This window comes from Chelonoidis abingdonii, chromosome 1, assembly GCF_003597395.2.
Source record: "Chelonoidis abingdonii isolate Lonesome George chromosome 1, CheloAbing_2.0, whole genome shotgun sequence".
Classification (NCBI taxonomy): Eukaryota; Metazoa; Chordata; order Testudines; family Testudinidae; genus Chelonoidis; species Chelonoidis abingdonii.
Window position 1 is genome coordinate 252,499,162 of NC_133769.1, and position 27,911 is coordinate 252,527,072.

Here is a 27,911-nt window from a genome sequence, read left to right on the forward strand (position 1 = left end):
CAAATGGATATAAACTGGCCATGAACAAGTTCAGGCTTGAAATTAGATGAAAGTTTCTAAACATCAGAGGAGTGAAGTTCTAGAACGGCCTTCTAAGGGGAGCAGTGGGGGTAAAAAATCTAACTTGTTTCTTGATAAGTTTATGAAGGGGATGGTATGATGAGGTTGCCTACAATGACATGTGGCCTATCTGCGACTGCTAATAGCAAACATCCTCACTGGCCAGAGAGGGGACACAAAACAGGGAGGACTCTGAATTACTAGGGAGAATTCTTTCCCGGGAGTCCAGCTAGTGGGTCTGCCTATAAGCCCAGGATCTAATTAAGCAGCAAAGAGTCCTGTGGTACCTTATAGACTAATAGACATATTGGAGCATGAGCTTTCGTGGGTGAAAACCCACTTAATTGAGCACCATATTCTGTGTTGGGAAGGAATTTTTCCCCAGGTCAGATTAGCAGAAACCCTATTTTGTTTTTTTTTTGCCTTCCTCTGCAGCATGGGGTCTGGGTCCCTTGCAGACTTAAACTGGAGTCAGTGGAGGGTTCGCTGTAACTTGAAGTCTTTAAATCATGATTTGAGGACTTGGGTGAGGTTCTGCGGTCTGCAATGTGCAGGATGTCAGACTAGATGATCATGATGGTCCTTTCTGATCTTACAGTCTATAAAAGTGTATAGAATCTTTATTCTTTAATAAACTTATTCTTGTTTTCACTATGAATACATCTAAGTGCTGGGGTTAGGTAAAGTGATGATTCTATGTTGAATCTTTAAAGCTGGTGTGTACTGTTCCTTTGGAAACAGCTGGCCTCGTAATTGTGTGTGTGTTCAGTGAGTAAAGGGCTAGACACTGCAGGAAACATTTGGAGGACGCAGTGGTTGGTGGTGCCTGTCACTCCCTGCAGAGAGTGAGCAAGGCCCTCAGAGGCCTGAAAGGTAGGAAGTGCTTGTGATGCCAGAGGCTATTGGTTTCAGGGAGCTGATCCACAGCAGGCAAACACAAAACTGCTTCATGTTAAGGCCAGGTGGCAGTGAGGTGCCTCACAACCTTGGGTATCCCCAAGGAGTATCATAGTGCAGAAGCTTCAAAGAATATTTTATTGAGATGTGCCGGATATTATATGCACATGGGTTCTTCATAGAGTATTATATCTATAAATTCTATATATAGCTCTGTGAGCTAGGGGATTCAATTCTGACTCCATAGGGGAGGATCACAGATCTTCCTGCAGGAAATTAAATCACTGGAGGGTGTCACAGGGTAGCTGGCTTCTGTGGATAGATTAAGCCCAGCTCCCCTGGACCAGAACAACTAAACCCAGTCCAGCCAGTTAAAGAGGGCTGGGCTCTCCCTGGGTCTATGAAGGGTTTGTTAGTGGGGAACTAGGGGAGATTGATTGAGATATGTTCTGCCCTGGGGAGGGGAGGCCCACACTGAAGTGGAGCTAGCTCCTGAGGTGGGTCCCTGGTGCAAGGGGCCAGGGGCTGTGGGAAGCATCTCTGGGGCTGTTGCTCCAAAAAGAGAGCGGAGCTGGTTGAGACTGGGAAGCTGCCAGGCACTGGAGTGCCAGAGACCCCTGGCAAGGGTGGCCCTGAAGCCTGGGGCAAAGGATTGAGTAAAAGACTGTTTTCTGTTTGTTTTCTATCTCTGTTAAGGAAATAAACTTCCTTGATGAAGACTGAGCATGGCAGTGCATGTTTTGGAGCTGGAGAGAAGCTGATGGGGTATTTAATGCATACATAAACAACTATGCAAAAGTAACGCCCCCTGGAGGGAACTGCATATGCAAGTTTTGACCAGCTTCAAGAAGCCCAGCAGGCAAAGAATGGAGAATTGGAAAAGGAAGCAGCCTGAGCCCTGAGTAGACTGGGGCAGCCGGGAGAGGGGCAGAGGTGAGAGTGAGGGAGGATGAGGGGACTTGGGGGACAACATGCTTCCTCACTCAATCCATGAACAGACATGAGATTTTAACCAAGAGGGCAAAACCCCGCTGGAAGGGTCTACATATAGAAGATGAGTGACATCTGGTAAGCTTGGCATGTATGTAGACCAGGGGTTGGCAACCTCTGGCACGTAGCTCGCGAGGGTAAGCACCGTGGCGGGAGGGCCAGTTTGTTTACCTTCCACGTCAGCAGGTTCGGCCCATCGCGGCTCCCACTGGCTGGGGTTCGCTGTCCCAGGCCAATGTGGGCTGCAGGAAGCGGTGCAGGCTGAGGGATGCATTAGCCGCGGCTTCCCGCCACCCCCATTGGCCTGGGATAGCAAACCGCGGCCAGTGGGAGCTGCGATGGGCTGAACCTGCTGACGCGGCAGGTAAACAAACTGGCCCGGCCTGCCAGGGTGCTTACCCTGGCGAGCCGCGTGCCAGAGGTTGCTGACCCCTGATATAGACTGTTTGTTCATTTATGATTCATTTTCTCTGTAATGCTTTTGTCCTAAATAAATATACTGTGCTCTGTGAAAGTTGGATGATCACTGGTAAACCCTACAAGAACACCTGGGAGAGAGCAGAGCAGGCATTGCATAATCTCAGATTGCTGGAGTAAGTACAGTGGATTGTAAGGGAATTGCAACCCTAAAACTCTGCTCTGGAGGGCAAGGAATGCAGGTTGCCACCCACAGATAGGCGATGGCTAGAGGCAGCTAAACCTGGGACTGTGACACCTCACCTATTCACCGGATGGTAGGGGTGTGTAAAAGAAACAGGGATGGGCTGGCTAGAAATCCTGAGCCCTAAAGAATATACATTTCTTTTCACAGAATGTATTTAGTGATATGTGTATCCTATGTACCTTTTCTATGGGTATGTCTACACTGCAACGTAAATCCAGGGTTTGTGGGACTCGAGTCAGCTGACCTGTGTTAGGGAACCCTGCGCTTGAGCATCTACACTGTATTTAAACTCTGTGTTAAGACTTTTCTAACCTATGCTGAAACCTAGGACTCTGGGGTCCACACTGCAATGCGCATACCCAAGTAAAAGTAACCATATCCCAGAGTCCCTGCTGCTCCCACCTCACCCGAATGTGTCTGCTCTACCCTAGGACTACAGCTCACTGTGAGAAAACTTTACTGTCCACCCTGCACATCACCAGGAAGCATCTCGCTTTGCAAAAGCTTGATCGGTTCACTCTCCATTGCAAACCCAGGAGGTTCTCTGATAGTGGGCTTACAGATCGGTGATCAGAACAGAATGGGTTAATGCCAACCTAAGATGCTGCTGTTTGCCAAAAGAGTTAGGGTGAGGGCTTTCATTTTCAGAAGAGTGGATTGTAGATTGTTGGGATACAGAGGACTAAGGAAGTTGTCACGTGGAACTGTAGGATACTTCTGGACCTGAGTCAAGCAGGGTTGTGGCTACACTGCAAAGCAATAGGGTTTGGGCCCTGGGTCCCGGCTTGACTCAAGCTTGGACCTTCCAGCCCTGCAGGGTCCAGGGCCTTAGCCTGGGTTAGCTCAATCGCAGTGTCAACACAAGTGGGGTTAGCCTTGCACCTGGGCTTACACTACAGTGTAGACATACTAACACAAATTTCATAATAATGACATTCTAAATAATCTTAAGTATAGCTGGCTCTGCTGCTGAGGTCACTGGATATAATATTGTCCTGTGTCTGCATGTTTTTCATCTATTATCATTGCATACACTTGTAATACACTCATTGCTATATCCGAGTGCTCTATAAAAATAAGAGATACATCCACACTCCTTTCCCTCAGTTTAATCAGGGTTCTCATATTGGTCACATCCTGTTGGCAGACTACCAAGAATTCCAATGTCAAGACAACTCCCAGCAGTGTTATTTCAGAAACATCCGCACTAGTAGGTGAGCTTCACATCAGACCCTAATGGTGGAAAGGGTCTTTTTTTTTTTTTTAATCCTTTGGCAATACTTGAATTCTTGTTATGCCAGTACAGTCTCCTTGAATAGTACTACTCTGGCTCAGCAGCCCGATGTTTCGTGGAAATGAGTCTACAAGCGTGGGCCTGCACAGGGAAGTCCATGTCCTACTGACACTGATAGACACAACCTGGGCTTTGATAGCCACAGCTTCCACACTAAGCCGAGCTAATGATTTGGGCAGACAGTGAGGTGACCAAAAATATTTAACCAGTAAATAAGCAAAAAAACAGTAACCAGCTAATGAGCCTATGCACAGAGACAAACTACTTTAAAGGGTATTATGGGCAGGCTGCATTTCACTAAGACATAACGTGTGACAGTTTTAGCTCATTAAACCGTTATTGATCTTTCAGTTTTGTAGTAAATCCACTTTATTTGATACTCACCGTTCCTTTTCTGTAGCCGTTGCTCTCATAATTTGTTGCATCCTCAGAACTGGAACCATCCCCACTGTGGTGGAATACACATAACATATAAAGCCAATTTTAAAAACTGTTGGCTTCTTAGGTCTTTAGTATGAAAATGATCTCTGCTTAGCTAGGTTATCAGACTAGGATTGACACAACCATTTGTGTAATAATAATAATTAAAAAAAAACCCTCTCCCTCTTGCCACACCATCCCATGACTTTTAGTTTATTCATTGATTTTCTAAATGGGTTGATCTCTCAGATCGTAATTCAAAAATCATTATGCAAATAAAATCAACAAAAAGACCATTTTAAAATGCAAAGGTGGGTGATTAGATTTTTTCAGCTTCCTGTGCCAAATTCATTATTTCACATTAGTGGATGCAACTCCATTGAAACAAACACACAAATGAAGTACACACATGTAAATAATGAAAGGGGCCCATTTTACCATCTTGATCACTTTGATTGTACATCCCATCCCTTCCTCCCCCCATTATGGTCAATTTAGATTGTAAATTGTTCAGAGTGAGAACTGGATCTTCAGCTTTGTAATGCATCTGAGATGTCCCACAAGGCTCAGCCCTAGTCCATCCTACTCAATATTTATATGAACAAATTGAGGAAGTTTGTTTGACAACATAGATTGAAATGCCACGAATGTGCAGAAAATATGCAGCTCTACCTGTTTTACAGCCACTGTAAACAACACCACCTTCCAGCTCTCTCTGTGGTTGGCTGGCTGAAGCTGATCACAGATAAGAGAGATGTAATACTGACAGGAAGAGGGAAGCATTTTGAAGAACTTTCATAGTTTTGGGTCCTTTTGGACTCCTCAGTGTTTTTGGAGCATAGTCACGGTTGTGTAAAAAGTACACTTCCACTTATGGCTGCCCAGAAGCTGTGTTAGGACTGTCCAGACCTCATGATGTTGATCCATGCATTTGTGACCTCAAGATTTGCTTACTGCAACTCGTGTGTAGGGAGAAAGCCACCACCCTGAAATAACTCAAACCATGGAAAATGCAGCAGCATATCTACTTAGTGCCAGGGGCAGCTCTAGGCATTTTGCTGCCCCAAGCATGGTGGCTTGCCTGCGGAGGGTCCGCTGGTCCGGCGGATTCGTCAGACCTCCCGCAGGCACGCCTGCGGGAGGTCTTACCAAAGCCGTGGGACCAGTGGACCCTCCGCAGGCATGCCTGCAGGAGGTCTGCCAAAGCCGCGGGACCAGCGGACCCTCCACAGGCATGCCGCCAAAGGCAGCCTGCCTGCCGCCCTTGCGGCGACCGGCAGAGTGCCTCCTGTGCCTTGCCGCCCCAAGCACACGCTTGGTGTGCTGGGGCCTGGAGCCACCCCAGCTGAGGGCATATTAGTCACTCACTACAGAGATTATACCAATTTACTATGTCATTATAGCTGTGCCAGCATAGCCCTGTAGTGTAGCTGCAGCCTACTTTGATGAAAGGGTTTTTCTGTCAGTTTAGCAAAACTCCCCGAACAAAATTATCTGAGCGATGGTCTACAATGGGAACTTACATCAGAATATCTAAGTCTCTTGGGCATATGAAAAATCCACATCCCTAAAGTAAGGTTGCCAGTTTTGGTTGGACACATTCCTGGAGGTTTCATCACATAACAATCTTAATTAAATATTAATCTTTAATTCCTGGAGCCTCCAGGTCAATCTTGGATTGGCAACTCTACCTGAGAGACATAGCTATGCCATTATAACCCCTGGAGTAGACAGCATTAGGTCAACAGAAAAATTCTTCCATTGACCTAGCTACCATCTTGTGAGGAAGTGGATTACCTACACCAAGAGGAGACCCTTCCCATCGGCCTAGATAGTGTACGCTGAAGCGGTAGAGCAGCAGCTACAACTGTGCCACTGTAGAGCAGTGGATGGCACTCGACCTTTCCAGACCACTTCCAGGAGTCTAATTTGTCTTGCGTACCCACAAGTTATACCTCACTTAAAAAAAACCACTTGCTTACAAAATCAGGCATAAAAATACAAAAGTGTCACAGCACACTATTAGTGCTAAATTGCGTACTTTCTCATGTTCGCTATATAATTATAAAACAAATCAATTGGGATATAAATATTGTATTTACATTTCAGTGCATGGTTCATAGTGCAGTACAGAGTCATTGTATGAAATTTTAGTTTGTACTGACTTCGCTAGTGATTTTTATGTAGCCTATTGTAAAACTAGGCAAATATCTATATGAGTTGATGTACCCCCTGGAAGACCTCTGCGTACCCCAGGGCTATGCGTACCCCTGGTTGAGAACTACTGCTGTAGTGGTTTAAGTATAGACAGACCCTAAGCTGACAGAAGCACTCTTTTTTCAAAGCCCTGCCTGATATAAATATGCTGAATCAACTTTTCAGTGTAGATCAGGCCTTAAAAACACAAGTCACTGAAAACACATTATCACCCTGCTGTCTGCACTGGCTTCTCATTAAGAACCGAGGCCAATTCAAGGTCTCTGTCCTGATATTTAAAATCATCCATGGTTTTAAAGGTGGATCTAGCCACCTGAGAGATCACCGTTCCCTCTGCCACTATGATCTGCCATGAAAGCTCCATTCTGCTGGAAAAATGGAAATTGTTGATCAGTGACCATTATGGGCCATGACCGTAACACTACGTATGTTCAATAATATGCTTAATGCCTTAATGCCAACACTATCCCAGAATCCAGAGTTTTTTAAGCTGGTGAGTGAAGAAATGAAGAAACTTAGAACTAGAGTATTTCCTGTCATTTATTTTGTTAATTTGGCAGATTTCTAAATATGTAAAAAAAAGAAGAGTATTTTCAGTTCCTGCTCTGAGAAGGTAACCAGCTGTATCTTCTGCTGCTGCTACTATGGTAACACATATAAGCTGTGCTCTTGCTCAATAGGCTGGCTGGCATAGCATACTTGTTCTTGTGCTGCCCCCCTTCATTAAGGTCAGTCAGGCAACATGCGAGTGTGAGAGCTGCTGCTGCCTAGAAACAGACAAGTGGCAGCACTCTCCCACAGCTCAACAGCCAGATGAAAGCTCAAAGATAATTAAGTGTAAACACCGTCTGATCTCTGCCATGGAAAAATTAACATATATGTGACTGTACTGTTAGCAAATATTATTTTTATTTATCCAGTACCCAAAAGTGTGATACGCATCACACGGGACACAGAACAAGACAAGTTCCTGCCCTAATGCACTTACCATCTAAATAAGTTCAAGATGCAAGTGAAAAGGAAAGAAAGAAAAGGAAGTGGTAGAGGAAGGGGAGGATGAGTAACAACAAGATCATCTGATATTTATTCATTCCTGTTAATGTGTTTTGGTGGAGAATTGGGGGGCAACTGCAGTTGAAATGGGAAAGAAATTGTGGGGAAGGGATAATACCATAGGCCTGAAAAAGGGGAAAAGGAAGATTGAAGGGAAAGGAGGAAGAAGAGGGTGGCAGGTAAAAGAGAGGCAGATGAAACAGAGCCTTTTCAGAGGCCTTTCTCAAGCCTGGTCTACACTACGTGTTTAAATTGATTTAAAGAGCGTTAAATCGATTTAACGCTGTACCCGTCCACTACAACGCCCTTTATATCGATATAAAGGGCTCTTTAAATCGATTTCTGTACTCCACCCAACGAGAGGAGTAGTGCTAAATTCGATATTAACATATCGGATTATGGTTAGTGTGGACGGAAATCGACATTATTGGCCTCCGGGCGGTATCCCACAGTGCACCACTGACCGCTCTGGACAGCAATCTGAACTCGGATGCAGCGGGCAGGTAAACAGGAAAAGCCCCGCGAACTTTTGAATTACATTTCCTGTTTGCCCAGCGTGGAGCTCTGATCAGCACGGAAAAAAGTAACAAAGGCGGTCAGGGAGTAGAACATAAAGTGGAGAGAATAAGTTCAGTAAATTCCAGATAGGTACTTTTGGCCTTCTATGTACTGTTATCTTATTTACTGTCGCTAAGTATGCATAAATACTTTGATGGTTTGTTTCATTAATTATGTACTGGCAGATTTCGCAAAACAAACTATATGGAATATAGATTGAATCTATCACAATAAGAAAGTATGACAAAGTAGTAATTCAGTATCTAGACTAAGGGAAGACTTATAACTGCAGAATGGCTAAACAGATCCTGTTAACGTTCTCGCTTAGTCTATGAGGTACTATGCGTTATACAACGTTAGATGACAAGCCTTGCCTTGCACCATACAGTAGGATAACTGTGCACTGCTTAGTGCATAGGGCATACCTTGGTTCTTGTGCTGGCCGAATATGTGTGATCCACCTCTTCACCATAAGGTCAGTGCAGAGACAACCACTCGCGAGAAAGTTGTTGAGAGCTGCTGCTAGACGTAGCAAAAATACAAGACAACTTGTGCATGATCACTCTCACAAACGGACAAGCTTCATCAGCCCCAGTATTAGAAAGATGAAACTCAAAAAGATTAATTAAGTCGCAAAAAACACCTAGTCTCGATCTGTCTGAGACACATGTGATAAAATTACACCATATATGTGATGTACTGTTTAGCGAGAAATATACTCGATTTTATGATTTAAAAATATTTCACAGTACCTTCAATGTTGTGTCAATCATAGGTGTCTTAATTTGCAATAAGATAATGCTGTGATTGCCTACGCCATTCCCTAAAGTAGAAACTGGATTCACACGGGGACATCCAGGTCTGAACAAGAGCCAAGTTCTGCCTAATAGTCTGCACAGACCATTCCGAGACAGAGAACTTAACGTGGATCAAGACATAGATATTATGTGCAATGCCTATAAGATGTGAGTGAAAGATAATGAATACGAATAAAAAGAAGAAAGTGACGTAAACCAAAGGTGAAGGGGATTGATAATTAGGGCAGGATGAATAACAAGAGACAAAAATCATTATGACCATGAGACGATTTACTGATGCATTCTCCTGCCTAAGATGATCCAGAGAATCATTGTAATGATTTTGCGTTGATGAAATTTTGGGTGAGGCTAAACTGGCAGGTCTCCTATGGAAAGTGGGAAAAAAAATGCGTGGGAGGCTTATTAAGCGGATACACCACCATAAGTCCCCAATAGAAAAGCAAAGGGGGGAAGAATGGTAAGAAACTCATTTGAAAGGAAGAGAGGAGAGAGAAAGAGGTGGCAGCTAACAGAGAGAGGGCAGATGAAACAACAGGCACTTTCATACCAAGTTTCCTTACTTGCGACAGAGAACCCTGGAATCTATTCCCACTGCTTGAACGTGTCTATCATAATTGATTAAGAGGCCGGTTAAAGTATGCCTACCGATTTTTGGAAAAAAATCAAGCGGCTGGACGCTACACGCTGTACCCGCAGACCAAGGAACTATGCTAATACCTGCGCGCTGTATAAGGGATTCGAGAAATTAAGGTTGGCTCTTAGATATCGGAGTTCCATGGTATTGGTAACCCTCCACCCCTAGACCAGAGGAGGATGTAAGTAGCATATTGTGTCAGATATTAACATATCAGGGAGTTCTTGACAATGGGCTTACGTGTGGAAGCGGGGACAAAGTGATTCGATAGTCATTATTTGGCCATCTGCCTGGGGCGGCGGTTAAGTTCAACAAAGATGCACCGACGTGGACAGCGCTGACCTGACAGCAATCTGAACTCCCATGGCAGACTGACAGCGAGGGCAGGTATCAAACAGGAAAAGCACCACCGGCGAAACTACCTCTATTTGAATTACATATCCGTCTATGCCCACGTGGGAGGCTCTGCAACGATGGCACGGAGGTGGCGATAGCAGACTCAATGTTGAGTGCTCCCAAAAAAGAGCACTCCCCAGCATGAACTCAGGCAGTATATCACGGATCTGATCACTTGTGGGAGAACCCAAACCTGTTCTATCAGGAGCTCCGTACAGAACACGAAATGCCAAAACGCGTTTGAAAAAAAACCCAGGATACACAGGCGCGGCGCTGTAAGGCACCGGGTTACACCTCGTGGGAGAGGGCCTGGCCGAAGCGAGACTCAAATGGAACACTCATGGATGGAGGGGTGCTTATCGAAGGACCTGACTCTGTCCACTTTTCCCCCTTAAAACCACCCACCCCAGACATTCCTCTGGGAAAAGCTACATACTGCATTCTTGGCTGAGCTCCCCAATGCTCATATGGGCGGGTTCAAACACACACCTCTCCTGACCCCAATCTCATGGCCCCCAGGTCCCTTGGATCTTGGCGTCGGAGTCATCAACGTGAAGCCTCACTTGCTCCTCCTCAGTTCTTCTTACCACCCCCCACCACGTGAAAGAAAAGGGAAAGAAACATTCTTGACTCTTCGCAGTGCACCCTATCGTGACTGAAAATGGCTCGCCTGGCTGAGACCTGCCCCGATGCCTGACCACAGTGAAGAACGCTCCACAGTCACCCCAGTTCCTGAACTTCCCCCTTCCTGAGTTCGCCCGCTCCCCCTCCCTCTCCCTCCCTCCCTCCTCTTCTTGTGCTGGAGTAACCCGGGTTCCTGCCAGTGCGCCCAGTAAGCACAGGACTAGTAACCTGATCCTGGCAGCCACGGTCATGGGAAGGTGGCTGAAAAGAAAGGGCGAGGAAGTCTGATATGTCCTAGGGCTGCTAAGCTGGGATGTCGAGAGGCACTGGAGACGAGGGGGGAGCTGGCTGCCATGGGTGCAGCACCATCCGCTAATTTTTCCATCGGGGTCTCCAGCTTTGCCCCTGGGAAGCATCACAGTACTTTCAAGGATTTAGGCTGTATATCACGATCATATTCATGATGTCAGTGAAGCTTAGTAGGGCCATAGATACAAATTATGAACTTGTTTTTGCGTATAAATGGATGATTGTGAAACATGTGTCTTCGTTGGTATTGAAATAAGAAATTAATACTTTCTCAAGATTAGTTTTCGGTATCATGTATAAATTAGTCCAAGAGGTTAATTGCTCCCAGTGATAATAGACGAGACAGCTATTAAGCGCAGCTTCTATGCACAGCACATACTGGGGCGATTCTTCCAGCCCCCTACTTTCTGTGGGATCCTGACATGACCGGCTATCCTCTCTAGTTCTCTTTCCTGTGTAGTAAAGAAACAAAAGATCTTTCGTAGCCCCATCGCACTCTGGACCTGAGTCATAGCAGGCAGCCAATGCGCGATCGTGCCCTCTATTTTTAAGATACAACCCTGATCATCAAGGACAGGGGGGTCCATGCTCCCCATTTTCTGGTCCTTTGTGCCCACAACGGTCACACGCTTAATGTCCTGCCTGGACTACCCCTCAGCGAAGGTCCACCGGAGCACGCGCGCGGCGGTCGGGAGGTCTGCTCCCCAGTCATTTTATGTCAACAATCAGTGTTCTTATTCCTGGGCTTCTTTATTACGTCATGACCGACCAAATGGCCAACACTGAGCCCAGATGAACGTAGCCCCAGAGGAAGATGCGGGAGAGCGAGATAGACTACGATAGACATCGTGGGCGGTTAGTTGCACGGAGGCGCCCCTCTGATACGACACAGAGCAGCTGTGCTCGTCTGCAAAGCACCAGGGATTGGTTTACTCAACTAATACACTTGAACACAGCCCCTTATATTCTAGGCCAAGAACGTCGAGACTCCCAATTTCTGGTTAGAAACGCATAAAGGCACCGGAAGTCAATCCATATTTTGCTTTTGCGTTCGCCTTGAACAGACGCGTTGCGCTAAGGGCTCGTCGATCTTCAGCCCACTGGGAACTCCATGCACTAGAGTGACAGTAAGAAGGGAGAGATAACCGTTCGAATTTCAATGTGACAGATTAACGCCTCCACACGGTCTAGTAGAAACGGTACTAGCAATCGACTGTAACGCGATCTCTCTGCTATGATGCAAAATGCAAGAATGAAGCTGCTGTGTAGCACTGAGCGATCGCGCTCGTGCTCATGCGTCGCGCATCCAGTACACATAGATGCCTGAAAAAAAATGTGCACTGGACTGGGCTGCCTTGGCACTTGCCGTCTATGGCATCGTGCCAGGGCAACCAGGGAAACAACGGGCGGCCGAAGATCAGATTGTCGCGACGCTGAATGTTTCCCGGAGGAAGAATGACTGACGAGACATTTACCTCCAGAACCACCCGTGACAATACATGAGATTCAAAACCCAGAATCCAAGGGGCTGCAGACGAGCGGAAACATGTGGATACACTGAAGAAGCTACACCACGTATGCACAGAGCTACCCACAATGCAACACTTCAGAAATCGACATTAGCCTCGGACCATGGACGCACAACGCCGAATTACTGTGCCTAGTGTGGCCGCATGAAATCAAATTTATAATATCAGTTTTATAAAACTGATTTTAGCTAATTCGATATTATCCCGTAGTGTAGACGTGCCCTCAGACTCTTTCCAGTTGGAGGAGCAATATAAACAGTTTTATAGAAAGAGTATTAAGATTAGATTCCATAGCAGATTCCAGATTAATTTTCGCTATTTAGAAGAAAATGTTAAGATCTTCTTCTATGTTAATTTATTAATTAATCACAGTAGATTTTGGAAATCTCCAACTCCAGTCTTTCATATTTTGATATTTTTATTATATATTTTGCCAAAAAAATTAAATTATTAAAAAATGATGAAATGTTCGTGATGGTTTTTGAGGGTTTGGGGGTTACAAATAGCAATAAAGTTTGTTGGAATTTTTGGATTTTTTGAAAATGTTGATGTAAAATTTTTTTTTAAAAAGTGAAATATTTCACCAGTTTTTTATCAGCTTTTATTAGACCCCATATGTAAGATGATAGTGATTTCAGAAAGTAATGGACTCAGTGGGGACGCCTGTGAAAGTGTGTTAATACTATTAAGACAAACATGATCACACTGTTTGTTGTATTTCTCTTTGTTATAACCAGGAAGATGAGTTTATTTTATTTATTTAGATTTATAAAACTCAAAATATCTCTCTTGAAACTGGAAAGAGGTCACTACATTGTCATTTTGGTAGCAGCCCTCTTCCTGGAGCATGTCTCTTGATCACCAGGGTGACCAAAGGAGAGACTGTTTTTCAGGGGCTAAGGATATTCTTGGCAGGGAGATGAAAAAGGAAGAGGGGGTCCCACAGTCACTGTAATGACACAAAGTTTCCAACAGGTAGCCTCCAGCAGAACATCTAGATCTGCAGGTCTTGAGGTCCAGTCTCAGCTGCTTGTTTTAGGGGAGAGGAACAAACTGCAGATAAGCCAGAGACAAAGGCTGCTGGAGCAGGTGCTGCGGGCACGGTTACACAGCAGCACCCCCTGTGGCTAAGCCAAGCCCAGCAACAGAGGCAGTACCAGTTGGATGTGGTTTCTGCAACAGGAAGAAGCTAAGGAGTACAGTGACTAGAACTGTTACTCCTTTTCCTGGAGGACAAGGGAGCTGCAGACTGAGACACCTATTTGCCACATTCCTAGACAGGAACTAGGAGGCGAGCTCCCCATGATGGCTAAACCCATGTCTATAGGTAGCTATGGATACTATTTGAATTTGGGACTCTCTAAGAACAATTTGTTTATTCACCGAGTAAGTATTTGTTAGTTGATCAGCTACAGAGCCTGTAGCTGATCAGCCCCATTCCACCCCATTCCACCAGTTTTATGCCAGCATCACTCCATTGACTTCAATACGGTTACACTGCTGTAAAACTTGTGTAACAGGGTGCACAATCAAAGTGATGGGGTCTAATTTTCGATTCCTTTGCAGCTTATATAGTCATTTATAGTATCATAAGTATGTATATGGCTCCCATTACCATAGTATCTGAGCGCCTCACAGTCATTAATGTATGTATCCTCACAACACCCCTGTGAGGCAGGGAAGTGATATTATCCCCATTTTACGGATGGGGAATGAAGACACAGAGAGACTATAGGTACATCTGCAAAGAGCAACCAAAGAAAAAGAAAAGAAACCCACGGCAGTGAGTTTCAGAGCTTGGGTAAACTGTGCTGCAGGGACATATAGTCATGTAGACATTTAGGCTTGGACTGGAGTCTGGGGCCACGTCTAGACTACGCGCTGTATCAGCGCGTTAAAATCGATTGCTCGGGGATCGATATATTGCGTCTAATCTAGACGGGATAGATCGATCCCTGAGCGCGCTTATATCGATTCCGGAACGCCACCAACCCCAACGGAGTTCCGGAATCGACATGGCGAGCTGCGGACATCGATCCCGCGCGGTGAGGACGGGTGAGTAAATCGATTTTAGATATTCGACTTCAGCTACATTATTCACGTAGCTGAAATTGCGTATCTAAAATCGATTTTACCCCGTAGTGTAGACCAGCCCTGGGCTCTGAGACCATCCCTTTGGCAGATTTCAGAGCCCAGGCTCTGGCCTGAGCCCAAATAGCTATATGGCTATTTTTAGCCCCGGAGCACAAGGCCCAGTCAGTTGACCTGGACTCACACTGCAGGACTGTTTTGTTCTTTGTTTTTTGCAGTGTAAACATACCCTAAATGGCCATTTGCCCAAGGTTATGCAGGAAGACAGTGGAAAAGCAGAGAATTTAACCTAGGTCTCTTTAGTCACAGCCTAGCACCCTATCTGCTGGGACATCCTACCCCTCCTCTAGGAAGTGAATGAGAAATGGGTGCAAATACTGTTAATGAGTGTACTTTGATTTTGTAGCATTTTATATCCACTTCGCACAGGCATGAAAGTGCAAGTCAGTGGAGAATCAGCCCGACAGTTGCTTATTTAAACTATTGGCCTGATCCTGGAAATAATAGCAGGCATAGTGCTTACTGCCATGAGTACTCAGGACTACTCATGGTAGAGAACTGTGGATTGGATCCTGCTCCTATTGCAGTCGATGACAAAACTTCCATTGACTTCAGTGGGACAGAATCAAGCCCTTTGCCCATAGACAAGAGTCTGCAGGAGTGACTTACATTGTACCATATTTTTAGACTAAACATGAAAAATAAAACAATTTGTTCTCTTTTGTTGTATGCATTTTCTCACAGTTGCACCCTTTTTGTGGCTGTCTTTTTAACTCTCTAAAACGGTAGTATAAAGGAAACCAAAACAAAGTAGGCCTTTTCAAAGTAAAGACTATCCCTCATTAATCTGAATGGTAAGAAACAGAAAACAAAGAACTGCAAGTACAGTAACTGGGATCTATTGAAATGTATTCTAAGTGCAAATACATTGTTTGAACTGTGAGGATTAGCAATCAAGATGCACTAGCCTGATTAAATAAGTGTTCACACCACTGATGCTGACCACTTATATTTTTCTCTTATTTAGTTTCTCAGCATTTTTAAGCTCTTGTTTTAGTTTTGTCATAGATTTCGTGCACTTAAGAGCCATCTGTTGAAAATGTCAAGTGCATGGAAGTGTGATTTTGTGTTCAATTAGGTATGCAACTGCCACTTTTTAAAAAGGGAGCCTTTGTATTAATGACATGCATTATTATAGGAAAATGCAATTCTGCTATCAATTTTCAGTAGGCAATAAAGTAGATTTTAAAGAAAATTGTATTAATGCACCTTTTATCATTAAGAACATTTAAAACCAAACCTGTGATTTTTTTTTTCAGCCAGAAGATAACAATAATGAGCATAGAAGGAAGAGCTCTTCTTGATATGTATTCCATCGTAGTGATACCTAAAAAAATACAAAATGTGATGGATTGACAAGTATACAGTTTGCAACACCAAGTCATCACTGAATTCACATCTATATTCTGCAAGCAGCTTGTAATTCTTTTGAAATAAGAAAACAATAGGTGGAAACCTGTATTTATTTTTAAAATTGTTTAAATCTTATTTTGTCTAATATTTGATCAGCACATAATTTTGACAAACTTTTTTAAAAAAAAAAAACTTTACAATCACTTTTTAAAACAACGTTGGTAATTTAATAATAAAATGCTTGTTTTTTTTAAAAACTATCAACCCTAGAGCAGTGTGGGGAGCGCAGTCAACCAATGTAGCAGAAGCACAGAATCTAGGGCAGGCTCCTCACTGAAGTCAAAGAAGCTACTTCAGTGGAGTTGAACTAATTTATGCCAACAGAGGATCTGGCCTCCGTTCTCCAGCCATGGCAGATTAAAACCACTTCAAGTTAAAGATACCACCTGTCCAGTTGCTGCCTGAGGAATTCAATCTCTTGTTTTTTTAAATCCCCCCTGAGCACTGGCACCTCTTTTTGATACTGGGGTGGTATGGAACCACTGTTTACACTGCTGTCATGCCACTGTACAGCTTCTGAAGTACCATTTCCGTACTGGTTTTTTACCTGATACACATTGGACAGTAAACAATACTTAGTAGGCCCAATTCAGACCATAAAAACAACGAGGAGTTTGGTGGCACCTTAAAGATTAACAGATTTATTTGGACATAAGCTTTCGTGGGTAAGAAACCGACTTCTTCAGATGCATGGAGAGAAAATTACAGATGCAAGCATGATTAGTGACAGTATAATAATGCCTGCATCTGTAATTTTCATTCCATGCATCTGAAGAAGTGAGTTTTTTTACCCATGAAAGCTTATGCCCAAATAAATCTGTTTGTCTTTAAGGTGCCACCGGACTCGTTGTTGTTTTTGTGGATACAGACTAACACGGCTACCCCCTGAATTCTGACCATAATAAGTCAGCAGAGATTCCCCCTTTGCTCAGAATTACTCTCTCATAGAGTTTAAGGCCAGAAGGGACCACTAGATCATTTAGTCTGATCTTCTGTATAGCACAGGCCACCAACCCACCCAGCAACCACACACTAACCCAATAACCAAAACAAAACCCCATGGGCGGTGGGTATAATAGGCCAAGGAAAGCTCTGGCTTCCCTGGCTGGAGCCATTGCCACAGGACCCTGGACTGAGGCTGCTTGGGCCAGCTGGCCGTCTGGGGCTGGCCCGGGAGTAGGACCTGTCTGGGGCTCCTCAGGTGGTGGGGGAGGAGGGAGCTCAAGGTTCCAGCCAGCCCAGGACTTCTCCCACCACAGGAATGGAGGGACAAGGGGGAGGGCTCAGGGCTCCTGCCATGGGGGATGGGGCTTCATGTGGAAGAGGCAGGGCATATGGCTAGCCTCCCCAAAGGGGAAATCCATCCGGTGCCCATGACAAAACCAACATATTACAACCCACAGGAAACTAGTCTATTATGTGCCACAAGCAGAGAATAGGAGAGAACATGGTGCACCAGTGCCTAGGGCCCCACAATATCAGGGGAAATGACTGATATACCCAGATGGTCCTGGCAAATGTCTCATACCCACAGGCTGCAGAAGAAAACAAAAATCCTCCAAGATGACTGTCAATCTGACCTGGAGGGAAATTCCTTCCTGATCCCAAGTATGATGATCAGTTAGACCCCGAGCATATTAGCAAGCACCAGCCAGCCAAGCACCTGAGAAAGAATGCTCTGTGCTACTTTAGAGCCCTGGCCCTCCCTGCATTGTGTCCCATCTCTAGATGCTTCAGTGGAAGAAGATTTAAAAAAAACCCAAATCCTCCCAGGTATACTAGGGGTGGGGAGAGAGGAACTCCCTTCCTAACCTCTGCTGATGGCTGGCTAAAATCCTGAAGCATGTGCTTTAGGAACATAGGACTTAAACCAGAAGTGAGTTCCAGAGCTTCTGAACCCAGTCCTCACCATCAGAAATAACCCTGTCATACAAATGCACTCATAAATTTATCCAGTTCTTTCTTAAAACTAATTAAGTGGTCTGCCCCCACAACTCCTACTGGTAGGCTATTCCAGAACCTCACCCTTCTGATGGTTAGAAACCGTCTTCTAATTTCCAGCCTGAATTTGTTTATGGCCAGTTTATACCCATTTGTTCTAATGCCAACATTGTCCTTTAGCTTAAATAGCTTTTCATCCTCTCTAATATTTAATCCCCTGATGTATTTATAGAGAGCAATCATATCCTCCCTCAGCCTTCTTTTTGCTAAACAAGCTGACCTCGTCCAGTCTAGTCTCATAAAATAGATCCTCCATTCCCCTATAATCCTAGTAGCTCTTCTCTTCACCTGTTCTAGATTAAATTAATCTTTCTTGAACATGAGTGACCAGAACTGTACACAATATTCCAAGTGAGGTCTTATCAGCACCTGGCATTAATATTTCTCTATCTCTACTGGAAATGCCTTGCCTAATTCATCCTAGGATCGCATTGTCCATTTGCCTTTTTTACAGCTGCATGACATTGATGACTCATTGTCATCCTGTGATCAACCCACACACCCAAGTCTTTCTCCTCCTCTGTTGATTTCAACTAAAAGCTCCCAGCTTATAGCAGAAATTCTTATTATTAAACCTTAAGGGTATGACCTAGCACTTGGTACTATTGAATTGCATCCCATTTCTGTTAGTTGAGTCTTCAAGATCATCTAGATTTTCCTGTATGTTTCAATCCTCCTGTGTATTGATGTTGCCTCCTAACTTAGTATAATCAGCAAATTTCACTAGCACACTCTTACTTTTCGTATTTAATAAAAAGATTGTATAAGATTGGTTCCAAGACTGATCCTTGAGAAACTCCATGAGTAACTTCCCTCCAGTCCGATAATTCACCTTTCAGCATAACACAATGCCTTCTCCACTTTATCCAATTCCTTATCCACCTTACTATGTTAGTACTGAGCCATATCATCCCTAATTTAACTAATAATTTTCCATGTGGTATTGTGTCAAATGCTTTACTGAAGTCCAAATATATTAGACCTGCTGCATTTACCTTATCCTCCCTCACTTCAAAAAAAATACATTATTTTCTCAAAGAAGGAAATCAGGTTACTCTGGCATGATCTTTCTTTGGTAAACCCATGTTGCATTGCACTCCCTTTACCATTTACCTCTATACATTTCATTATTCTTCCCTTCACAATTTGTTCTAAAATCTTGCATACTAATGAGGTCAGACTAAAATTGCCCAGATCACATTTTTTCTCCTTTATTAAAAATAGGTATGATGTTAGCTATTCTCTAGTCATATGGTACTACCCTGCAAATAGACAGGTTTATTAAAAATCCTTGGTGCAACAATAGTAATCCCCTGTGCTAGTTCCTTCAATATTCTGTGGCAGAAATAATCCGGTCCCCCTGATTTGAGTGCATGGCATAAACCCACTGTAGGCAGTTTGTGTACTAGTCACCTCTAATCCCAGGTTAGGGGATATGTCAGACTGGGTGTGTGGGTGTATTTCAGAGCTTCACTGAGCTGATCCTATGGTGGTGTAAGGAACCTAGTTTGCTCTAGCATCAGTCATGTGTATCAGTCAAAAATCTAATGTGAGAATGGCACTACAGTAATTGGAAGTGATGGGGCCAGGCTGATGCAGAAGATTTGTTAGACGATCGAAGTAAACATATGCCAGTATTTCAACTGCAGTCCTTTCATCTTTATTAAGCAAAATGCTCATGCAATCAACATACCTGAAGGCCTTAAAAATCTTTTTTTTTTCCTTCTGTTCAGCAGTTATGAATTTGGACATTAAATCAATGGATTAAAAGTCAATGGGCCTCAATTCTCTCCATGCTCTGTATAGGTGTGGCAGAGGGGTATATCCATCAGGGAGCCAGTAACAGTTTATAACAGTTCCATTATGAGCCAGATGTGAAAGGTCACTCAATGGGTGTGCAGGGACAGAAGAGCTTCCCTATCTTTAGGGCCTCTTGCATAGGGCTGGCCAAAATAAGAGCCCTTGGGCTTACCTGATCCCAAGAATCCCTTAGACGCAGTGCCTCTGGAGCACCTTAGTAGGGTTGTGAGCTTCTGCACCCCCCTAACACAAGCCGGTGCTTCAAAAGCACCAGAGTATTTTAAATAGTGTTTTTTAAGTTTTGAAAATTAAAATTATCTTTAATTCATATGCTAAAAAAACAGCTTGGATATGGTGACTTTCATTACATCAATCCTATTTTAATTTACTGGTAACACCATTAATTACAATAGAGCTGTTCTTGTGATTTATTACAGACATTCAACAAGAACCTCAGCTGGGGAAGAGCAGTGTCTCAAGTTAACAGAGCTGAGGATACAGTTATTTCTATTATTTTCCGCCCAAAAGGGTGTAATTAACATTTTTTAAATAAAGCAAATAAATAAAATAAAATAAATACCTAGCACTTCCTCTTGTGCCCAGCCTTCTGGTCCCCAGATCAGGAAAAACTAAGCGAACAAGCTAAAAAACACAAAATATAAGAGTTACCTGGGCAAGTCATACTAACATATAAAGTAGCCCCAATGACTTCAGTTAGCTTTCTCACGTAACTAATGTTTGCAGGATTGGGTCTGACATGAATTTTTTAAATCAAGTTCATCAATTTGCTGAGTATCCTCTTTGCTCATATTGAAGGAAATGTGAATTGAAATCATTCAGCACCTCTCAAGATTAGCACCATGTAATAATACTGTAAGTGAAATAATCCAGATTGCTATTATTACACACACAGCATGAGTATGAACTATCTTATAAAGCCACAGATAAAACAAGAGAGCTCATGCTACTTTTCCTCTTTAGAACAGGAACAGATTATCAAATACACAATGCATCTACTCTAGATAAACCTTGGGAGTCTTTGTTGTGCAGGGTAGGAACAAAATGAATCAGGTATGAAGTTGTTTGGTGTCAAAGGCCTTGTCTATACTAGACTTTTTTTTCCAATTGCCCTAAAATGCAGCTCCCACATTGGTAGTAATGATGGGAGTTCTAATGTAACCAGGTTGGCAGTGTCTGCCAGCATTTTTACCATGGTGTTACCTCTATTTGATCTAAACTGAGTTAGATGACACAGTAGTAAAAATAAAGGAGCTTTATCTGTACAGCAATTAAACACCCAGCAGCTGGCCCAAGTCAGCTGACTCAGAATCACGGGGTTTGGGCTGCAGGGCTGTAAAACTGCTGTGTACACATTCAGGCGTGGGCTGGAGCCTGAGTTCTGGGACCGTGTAAGTGGAGAGGGTCCCAGAACCCAGGCTCCAGCCAAAGCCCAAATGTTACACTCCAATTTTTAGCCCCACAGTCCGAGTACTGCGAGCACAAGTCAGCTGACCTGGGCCAGCTCAGCAACCACGTCACAGGTCTTTTATTCCTCCATAGACATACCCTAAAGGTGTTGGGGTGAAATCCTTACAATGAAGTCAATGGTAAAATTCCCATTCACTTCAATAAGACAAGGATTTCATCCCTTGACTTGTCTGCAGACCAATTTGCACCAGTTTAACAAAATGTGTCTTTTAAAACCCATTTAATTAAACCAGTGCAAGTTTGTGTGCCATATTTTGGTTTAAGAGTTGCTTATTTTGATTTAGCTTAATCCTGTGAAACGACAATATACTACTCTGAAACTGAAATAAGAATAGCTACATACAACTTATACAACTAAACTAAACCGATTTAAAAAACATACTTCTAATTAAACAGCGGCAAGTTAATGTGCAGACAAGGCCTACAATACCAGCAATAGCTTGAATACCAGTGGAGTTGCACCAGTGGTAGCAATAGTGGGAAATTTTGAGCAAAAAATGTGTAGGGTAATGATAGTCAAAAATGTTATTTTTTCTTTAATCACATGAATAAAGTTAAGCAGGAATGCATCTGTTTATTAGGACTGAATGATTAGGGTCTTAAAAGATAATTCCCCTGTTGGCTATAAAAGCTCCAGACTATTAGAAGAATGACATCGTCTAAAGTACTTTTTTTACTCCTGCATCTTGCTTTGCTTGGATGATACTATAAACACACACACACATTCTGTGTGTGGAGCAAAATCTTCATAAGTAAATTTAAAACAATTTTTTTACTGATAAACAACATGAAGACCAGAATGCTTTGCAGCATCAAAACGTGGATAAAAAAATACAGTGCTAATTGTTTACATGAAATATAAAGTTTTCAGTCTACACCTGAGAAGTTTGTTAGTATAGCTATACTGGCAAACCTTCCTGTTGTAGACACAATTTAACTCTTATGCCAGTTTGAAGAATAAAATAAGCTGTCCTAGCAAAAGGACTTTTTTGCTGGTATAATTTCATCTGTGCTGTGTCTAGAGCTTTTGCAGGTATAGAAATGTCATTTAAAAAAAATTACATCTCTAATCAACATTACAATACCAGCAAAAGTTTTGAATGTAGACCTGACCTCAGAGAGAAAATAATGGAGATAAAATTACCCAAGAGAGCCAAAAAGAGGATATTATACCAAGAGATAGGATAGCAGCTTTCAAACAAAATCTCTCCCAGCATTCTACATTGAAGGTATCTTATTGCATAACTACTTAGCCTTGTCTGTAAATTAAGCTCCCTTAGTTTGCAACATGATCAAACCTTGTACAAGTGTCTCTTTATGAATTTACACAAGGTCTCAGCCCATTATCTTAAGCCCCATATATGCTATAAAAGCAATGTGCTTTGTACCTTTCCAAATGTAGCTGGATTTACTTGATTCTGAGCATTCTGAGTGCAATTCTCTATATACATTTCATAAAGTAGACAACGAGGTAAGCTGTATCCTTCACAAACATAGAAATTATCCGCTATCCTTTAAAACAAAATGGTACAAAATGTATATCAATTTATGTCAAGATTAGAATGTTAAAAGTTATTGGCCTGATTCTGATATCACTCCAGGTTTACACTGGTACAACTCTGCTGACTTCCATAGAGTTACTCCTAATCTACAACAGTGTGAGACCAGAATCACATCCACTACTTCTAAGTGAATCCATAGTCTAAAGAAAATGGTACATCCTCACGTATGAGAACTAGAGACTGTTCTCAGGTTCCTTTGAATTCCCATTGGAAGACCTGTCAGTTCCTATGCATTAAGAGGTTGTATGAATATACTCCACAGAGCAACAAACCTATCAGATACTATGTGGTTTTATTCTATACTATAGTTTAATAGCATCATAGTTAAAACTGACATCAAAGTTAAAGCTGACATGGAAAACTATTGGTATCTCTAAAATGGGAAACTACTGTGATCTAATGTATAATGCAAATATAAAAGGCTCCACAACCAAATGTAATATATTAATTAAGCATTTGTTTTCATTTTTAAAAGATGCTGTACAACAGGGCATTACAAACGTTAGACCATACCAGAATACAAATGGCCAAATTCTACTATCATTCACACCTGTGAAATCCCACCGATTTTAGCACAAGTATAGAAGAGAGCAGAATTTAGTCTGATATTACTACTCAGTATCACTGCTGATATCCAGACTGCTCTTGATGTGCTTAAATCAGGGATTGGCAACCTTTGGCACGGGGCCCATCAGGGAAATCCGCTGGCGGGCCAGGACAGTTTGTTTACCTGCAGGTTCAGCCAATCGCAGCTCCCACTGGTTGCGGTTCGCCGTTCCCGGCCAATGGGGGCTGCAGGAAACGGCGACCAGCATGTCCCTCGGCCCATGCCGCTTCCCACAGCCCCCATTGTTCTGGAACAGCGAACCGCAGCCAGTGGGAGCTGCGATTGGCTGAACCTGCAGGTAAACAAACTGTCCTGGCCTGCCAGTGGATTTCCCTGATGGGCCCCGTGCCAAAGGTTGCCGAATTCTGGCTCAAATGCTTTTTCTTGGGCCAAATCCCACTCACCTTACTCTCCTGAGTGGTCACATTAAAGTAAACTACTTGTGTGAGTAAGATGAGGAAGATTTTGAATGTAGTTTCTTGTTAGCCTAGGTTATTATCACCACCAGAAAAATACAGTTTAATTAAGAGATAATGCCAATGGCATCCAGGCTGTCTAAGAATAATACTTCCTATAGCACAAATACTGAAGCAAAACTGACACATTTGTGGGAAATAAATGTTGAGACAGGGAGAAGATTAATTTTCAAAGCATGACTCATGGATCATATGAAAATGTGATTACAGCAATTTTATTTCTGTTATACCAAATAATTTATGTCGATTTAATCATTTTAGCAGAGTGTCAGTTACTCATAGTACCTTTACTGACATTCAAACTGCTTTAGAAAACAGACTTAGAAGCACTAGCTTATCCATGAAGTATAGGTTTTAAAATAGCATTGTTTTTTTATTAACATCCTGATTTCAGGCTGGCTAACATTTATCTTTCTGACAGGTTTCATAGTAGCAGCCGTATTAGTCTGTATCCGCAAAAAGAACAGGAGTACTTGTGGCACCTTAGTCTCTAAGGTGCCACAAGTATTCCTGTTCTATTTATCTTTCTGCTTTATCTTTTATCCTAATGGGTTAGGAGTCCAACAGTCTGGTTGGCTGAAACAGATTATTTGATATAACTGAGAAAGAACATTACTTCTGGGTATTCTAATGTGAGGGACTGGATCTATTTCAACTCAGCTTCTTACTTGTGCCTCCTCTCGTTTCCTCCACAGAGTGTCCCCCCACTTCTGCTCTTTCCCTTTTAAAGAGACCCCCCAGGCCTACCTCCCTACCTCTCACCTGTTCGCAGCCTATGCACCCATCCACCAAACAATCCTACAACCTCAGATTGTCAGTCCACCACCTGAGAGTATTGCTTGACCTCACCTCCCTGCACACAGGTGCTCTGGGCTTCCTGCCAGTTTCTCACCATCTCCTGTTGTGAATGAATTGCTTCACAGCTAGAGGCAGGGATGAGCAACCAGCATCAAGGTAGTGAACACAAGCAGAGGGCATGCTGAGATAATGGGGTGTTCCCATCATGGGGTGAGAAAATAGTATTCGGTCTAGTGAAGAGTCCTTACTTCCCTCCCAGCAGCCATAAATCCTCCCTTCCTCTGGGTAAAGAACCATCAGAAAACCCTTAAGAACTGATCATTCGTCCCTGAGGTATTAAAACTGGATCCAAATTCATCCCAGGTATAACACTGCTAGAATCCACTGAATTACAACAGAGATTAATTTCTTTAGGGTTTTAGTCAGTTTTCTAGGAAACAAGAATGCAAGTTTTGTACTTCAATAATGTTTTTATCCAATAGTTTTGCCTGTGCATTTAACTATTTATTGACATTGCATTAAACTACTTTTGTTTTTAGTTATTTTTTTCAATCTTTTTTCTTAGAACATATCAAACATATTCTAGGTGCAACATATAATAGAAGTACAGAAGTACTATGCATCAGAAAAAAGACCAAGAAGAAATGCAATGCTTGGATTTCCATGTATTAACCACAATATTTCCAGCACATGGATTTTTGTGGCACAGATCTAAACAAACAAACAAAAACAAAGGAAATCAAAATCAAGCAAGAAAAGGGTGGTGGGGATAAAAGAGACAAAGAGGAGAGGGGAGTGTCAATTTGTCTCCTATCTTTTGACCAGGTCTCCTGCAGAGCTGTTTAGTTGACCAGTTCTAGGAAACTGTCCCAAACGGACTCATATTTTTCCAGAGTTTGCTGTCTATTGTATGTGATCCTCAGGGTCGGCCTTAGGGAAAATGGCACCCTGGACAAACTTGTAATTTGGTGCCCCTGCCCCCCATTGCCCATGGTCCCCATGGGCTCCCCAGCCTCCCTTCCCTCAACCCCTGCACTGTGCCACCTTCACCCCTAATCCCTGCATGCCCCTCTTGTGCCCCTAACCCCTGCACTGTGCATGCCCCCTTCACCCAGCCCCCTGCCCTCCTCTCCTGTGCTCCTAACCCCTGCACTGTTTGTGCCCCTTCACGCCAACCCCTGCATTCCCCTCTGGTGCCCCAATACCTGACCCCTCCTGCGCCCCTAATCCCTGCACTATGCCCCCTTCACCCCAACCCCTGCACTTCTCTCTTGTGCCCCAACCCCTTCACTGTGCCCCCTTCACTCCTACCCCCTGCACCTTCCTTTGGAGCCCCTAACCCCTGCATCCCCCTCCTGCTCCCACATGGGGAAACTGACCCACATGGATACACAAAGCAGCTGGCATTGCTGATCATTCCCCCACTGGCCTGCTGCTCCTCTCCTCATGCACCCCCTGGGCTGCATAAGGAGAGGGCAGGAGAGCAGCACCTGCTGATGCCTCAGCATAGCCAAGGTGGGGAAGTGACCTGAATGCAGGGAGACGTGGTGTTGTGTGTGTTGTGGGGAAGAGAGAGAGAGAGAGAGTGTGTTGGGCTGAGGTGAATGTGTGTGCGCCTGAGTGTATGAGTGCACTGGCTCTTTAAGAAAGCACACATGGTCAGGAACCTGAAGACTTGTGTTCAGACACAAGCAGCTGCCAGCAGCTCTAGACCTAGAGAGGCAGCAGCACACACACAGATTCCCCGTCCTGTCACTCCATCTCAGTGGAAATCGGGTGTATGCGTGAGGGTGACACCCTAGCATAAACCCCGCCCCAGCAGACAGAAGGATGCTCCCAGTCCAGAGTTGCCAGGTGCGGCTGGGGGGGGAGGTAGGACACAGGAACAGCAGTGGCTGCACATGAGCAGGGGGGAGGAGGGGAATCCTTGCTCCGGAGGCGTCACCTGGTTCCCACGGCTGGTGGTCCAACTGCCCCCTGCAGCTCAGGTCTCTCCCCACCCTCCAGCTTTGCCGCTTGCTGCCCGCCGCCTCCATCAGCTCAGCTGGCCCTCAGCAGGCCAGATGGGAATCCAAACCCTGCGCATGTTGCCCTCTTTGGCGGGCCGCCCTGGGCAGGGGCCTGGACAGCCCACCCCAGAGGCTGGGCCTGGTGATCCTTTCCTTCGCAGCTAGGTCCACCAGCCATTATGCCAGCTTTCATGCCTAGTATTAGACTACTTTTGGATCAAAATCTTATGTTTTTTTATTGTCAACATACCAAACAGAAAATAAAACTCAAACTTGTATAAACTTATCACAGAAAGAATATAAGATGGTGATCTACTAGCTCATTGAGGAGAAAGGACAGTCAGTGAGTGGTTATCAGCTAGCCTAGTACTCAAGTGACCTGTAGTCAATTCCCTGCTCTGCCACAGACTTCCTGTGTGACCTTGGACCAGTCACTTAGCCTCTCTGTGGCTCAGTTCCCCATCTGTGAAACAGCACCTATTCCATTGTGCAAAGTGGTGGCCACATCTCATCACAAATAGCCCAGCAGTGGGGGGGTACCAAAGCGGCACACGGTGCCTCACTTCCATGCCATGGAGGTCTCAGCGCAGTGGCCAGCATAATGCCCCTTTCTGCCCCATGCCGGGAGCTGCCAGAGCAGTTATTGGCATCTGCCGCCCTGGCCCTGCTAAAGCCCAGGTATGGCTCCTTCTGTAAACCCACCCGAGGGTCAGCCCAAGCAGCGGGGAAAAGGAGACTCCCTCCCCGGCAGGGCGGGGGCCGGCGCGGGCACCCACCACTGGGTGATGGATTGGTACAGGCGGCTGCTGCTGCTGCTGCTGTTCGGGGCAGCCTCCGCGCCCTCCGCCATCCTCTGCAAGCCCTGGGCCGCCGGGGGGCGCTGCGGGGCCGGCCAGGGGCTGCTGCCGCCGGGGCGCTGTTTACTTTAGAAGCCGGTTCCAGAGCGCGGGGCGGGCGAAGGCGGCTCAACGCGCGAAGCCTGCGGAGGAGGCAGGCGGGGCTGGGCTTGGCGCCTGCTGCGGAGGGGCCCCGGGGCGGCAGGGGGCCCAGAAAACGCTGCCAGGCAGGAAGGGACATGCCCGGAGCGGGCTCGCAGCCCCTTCCCCGCAGTAGGGACTGTCTCGCGCAGCAGCAGCCCAGCCG

At 44.4% G+C, this 27,911-nt stretch overlaps 1 protein-coding gene across 1 annotated transcript in view; it reads right to left on the reverse strand.

Annotated features, from left to right (window-relative positions):
* The window catches only part of RFX8 (regulatory factor X8), a 47,922-nt gene extending 20,304 nt beyond the window's left edge, over positions 1 to 27,618 (reverse strand). Inside the window, exons 1-5 of the mRNA XM_032793957.2 lie at positions 27,545 to 27,618; positions 22,705 to 22,828; positions 20,409 to 20,470; positions 15,855 to 15,941; positions 4,290 to 4,353 (exon numbers count right to left, since the gene is read on the reverse strand). Of these exons, the coding sequence (XP_032649848.2) occupies positions 4,290 to 4,353; positions 15,855 to 15,941; positions 20,409 to 20,470; positions 22,705 to 22,828; positions 27,545 to 27,618 (411 nt within the window). The remainder of the gene's footprint in view (positions 1 to 4,289; positions 4,354 to 15,854; positions 15,942 to 20,408; positions 20,471 to 22,704; positions 22,829 to 27,544) is intronic.
* Between the last annotated feature and the right edge of the window lie 293 nt (positions 27,619 to 27,911).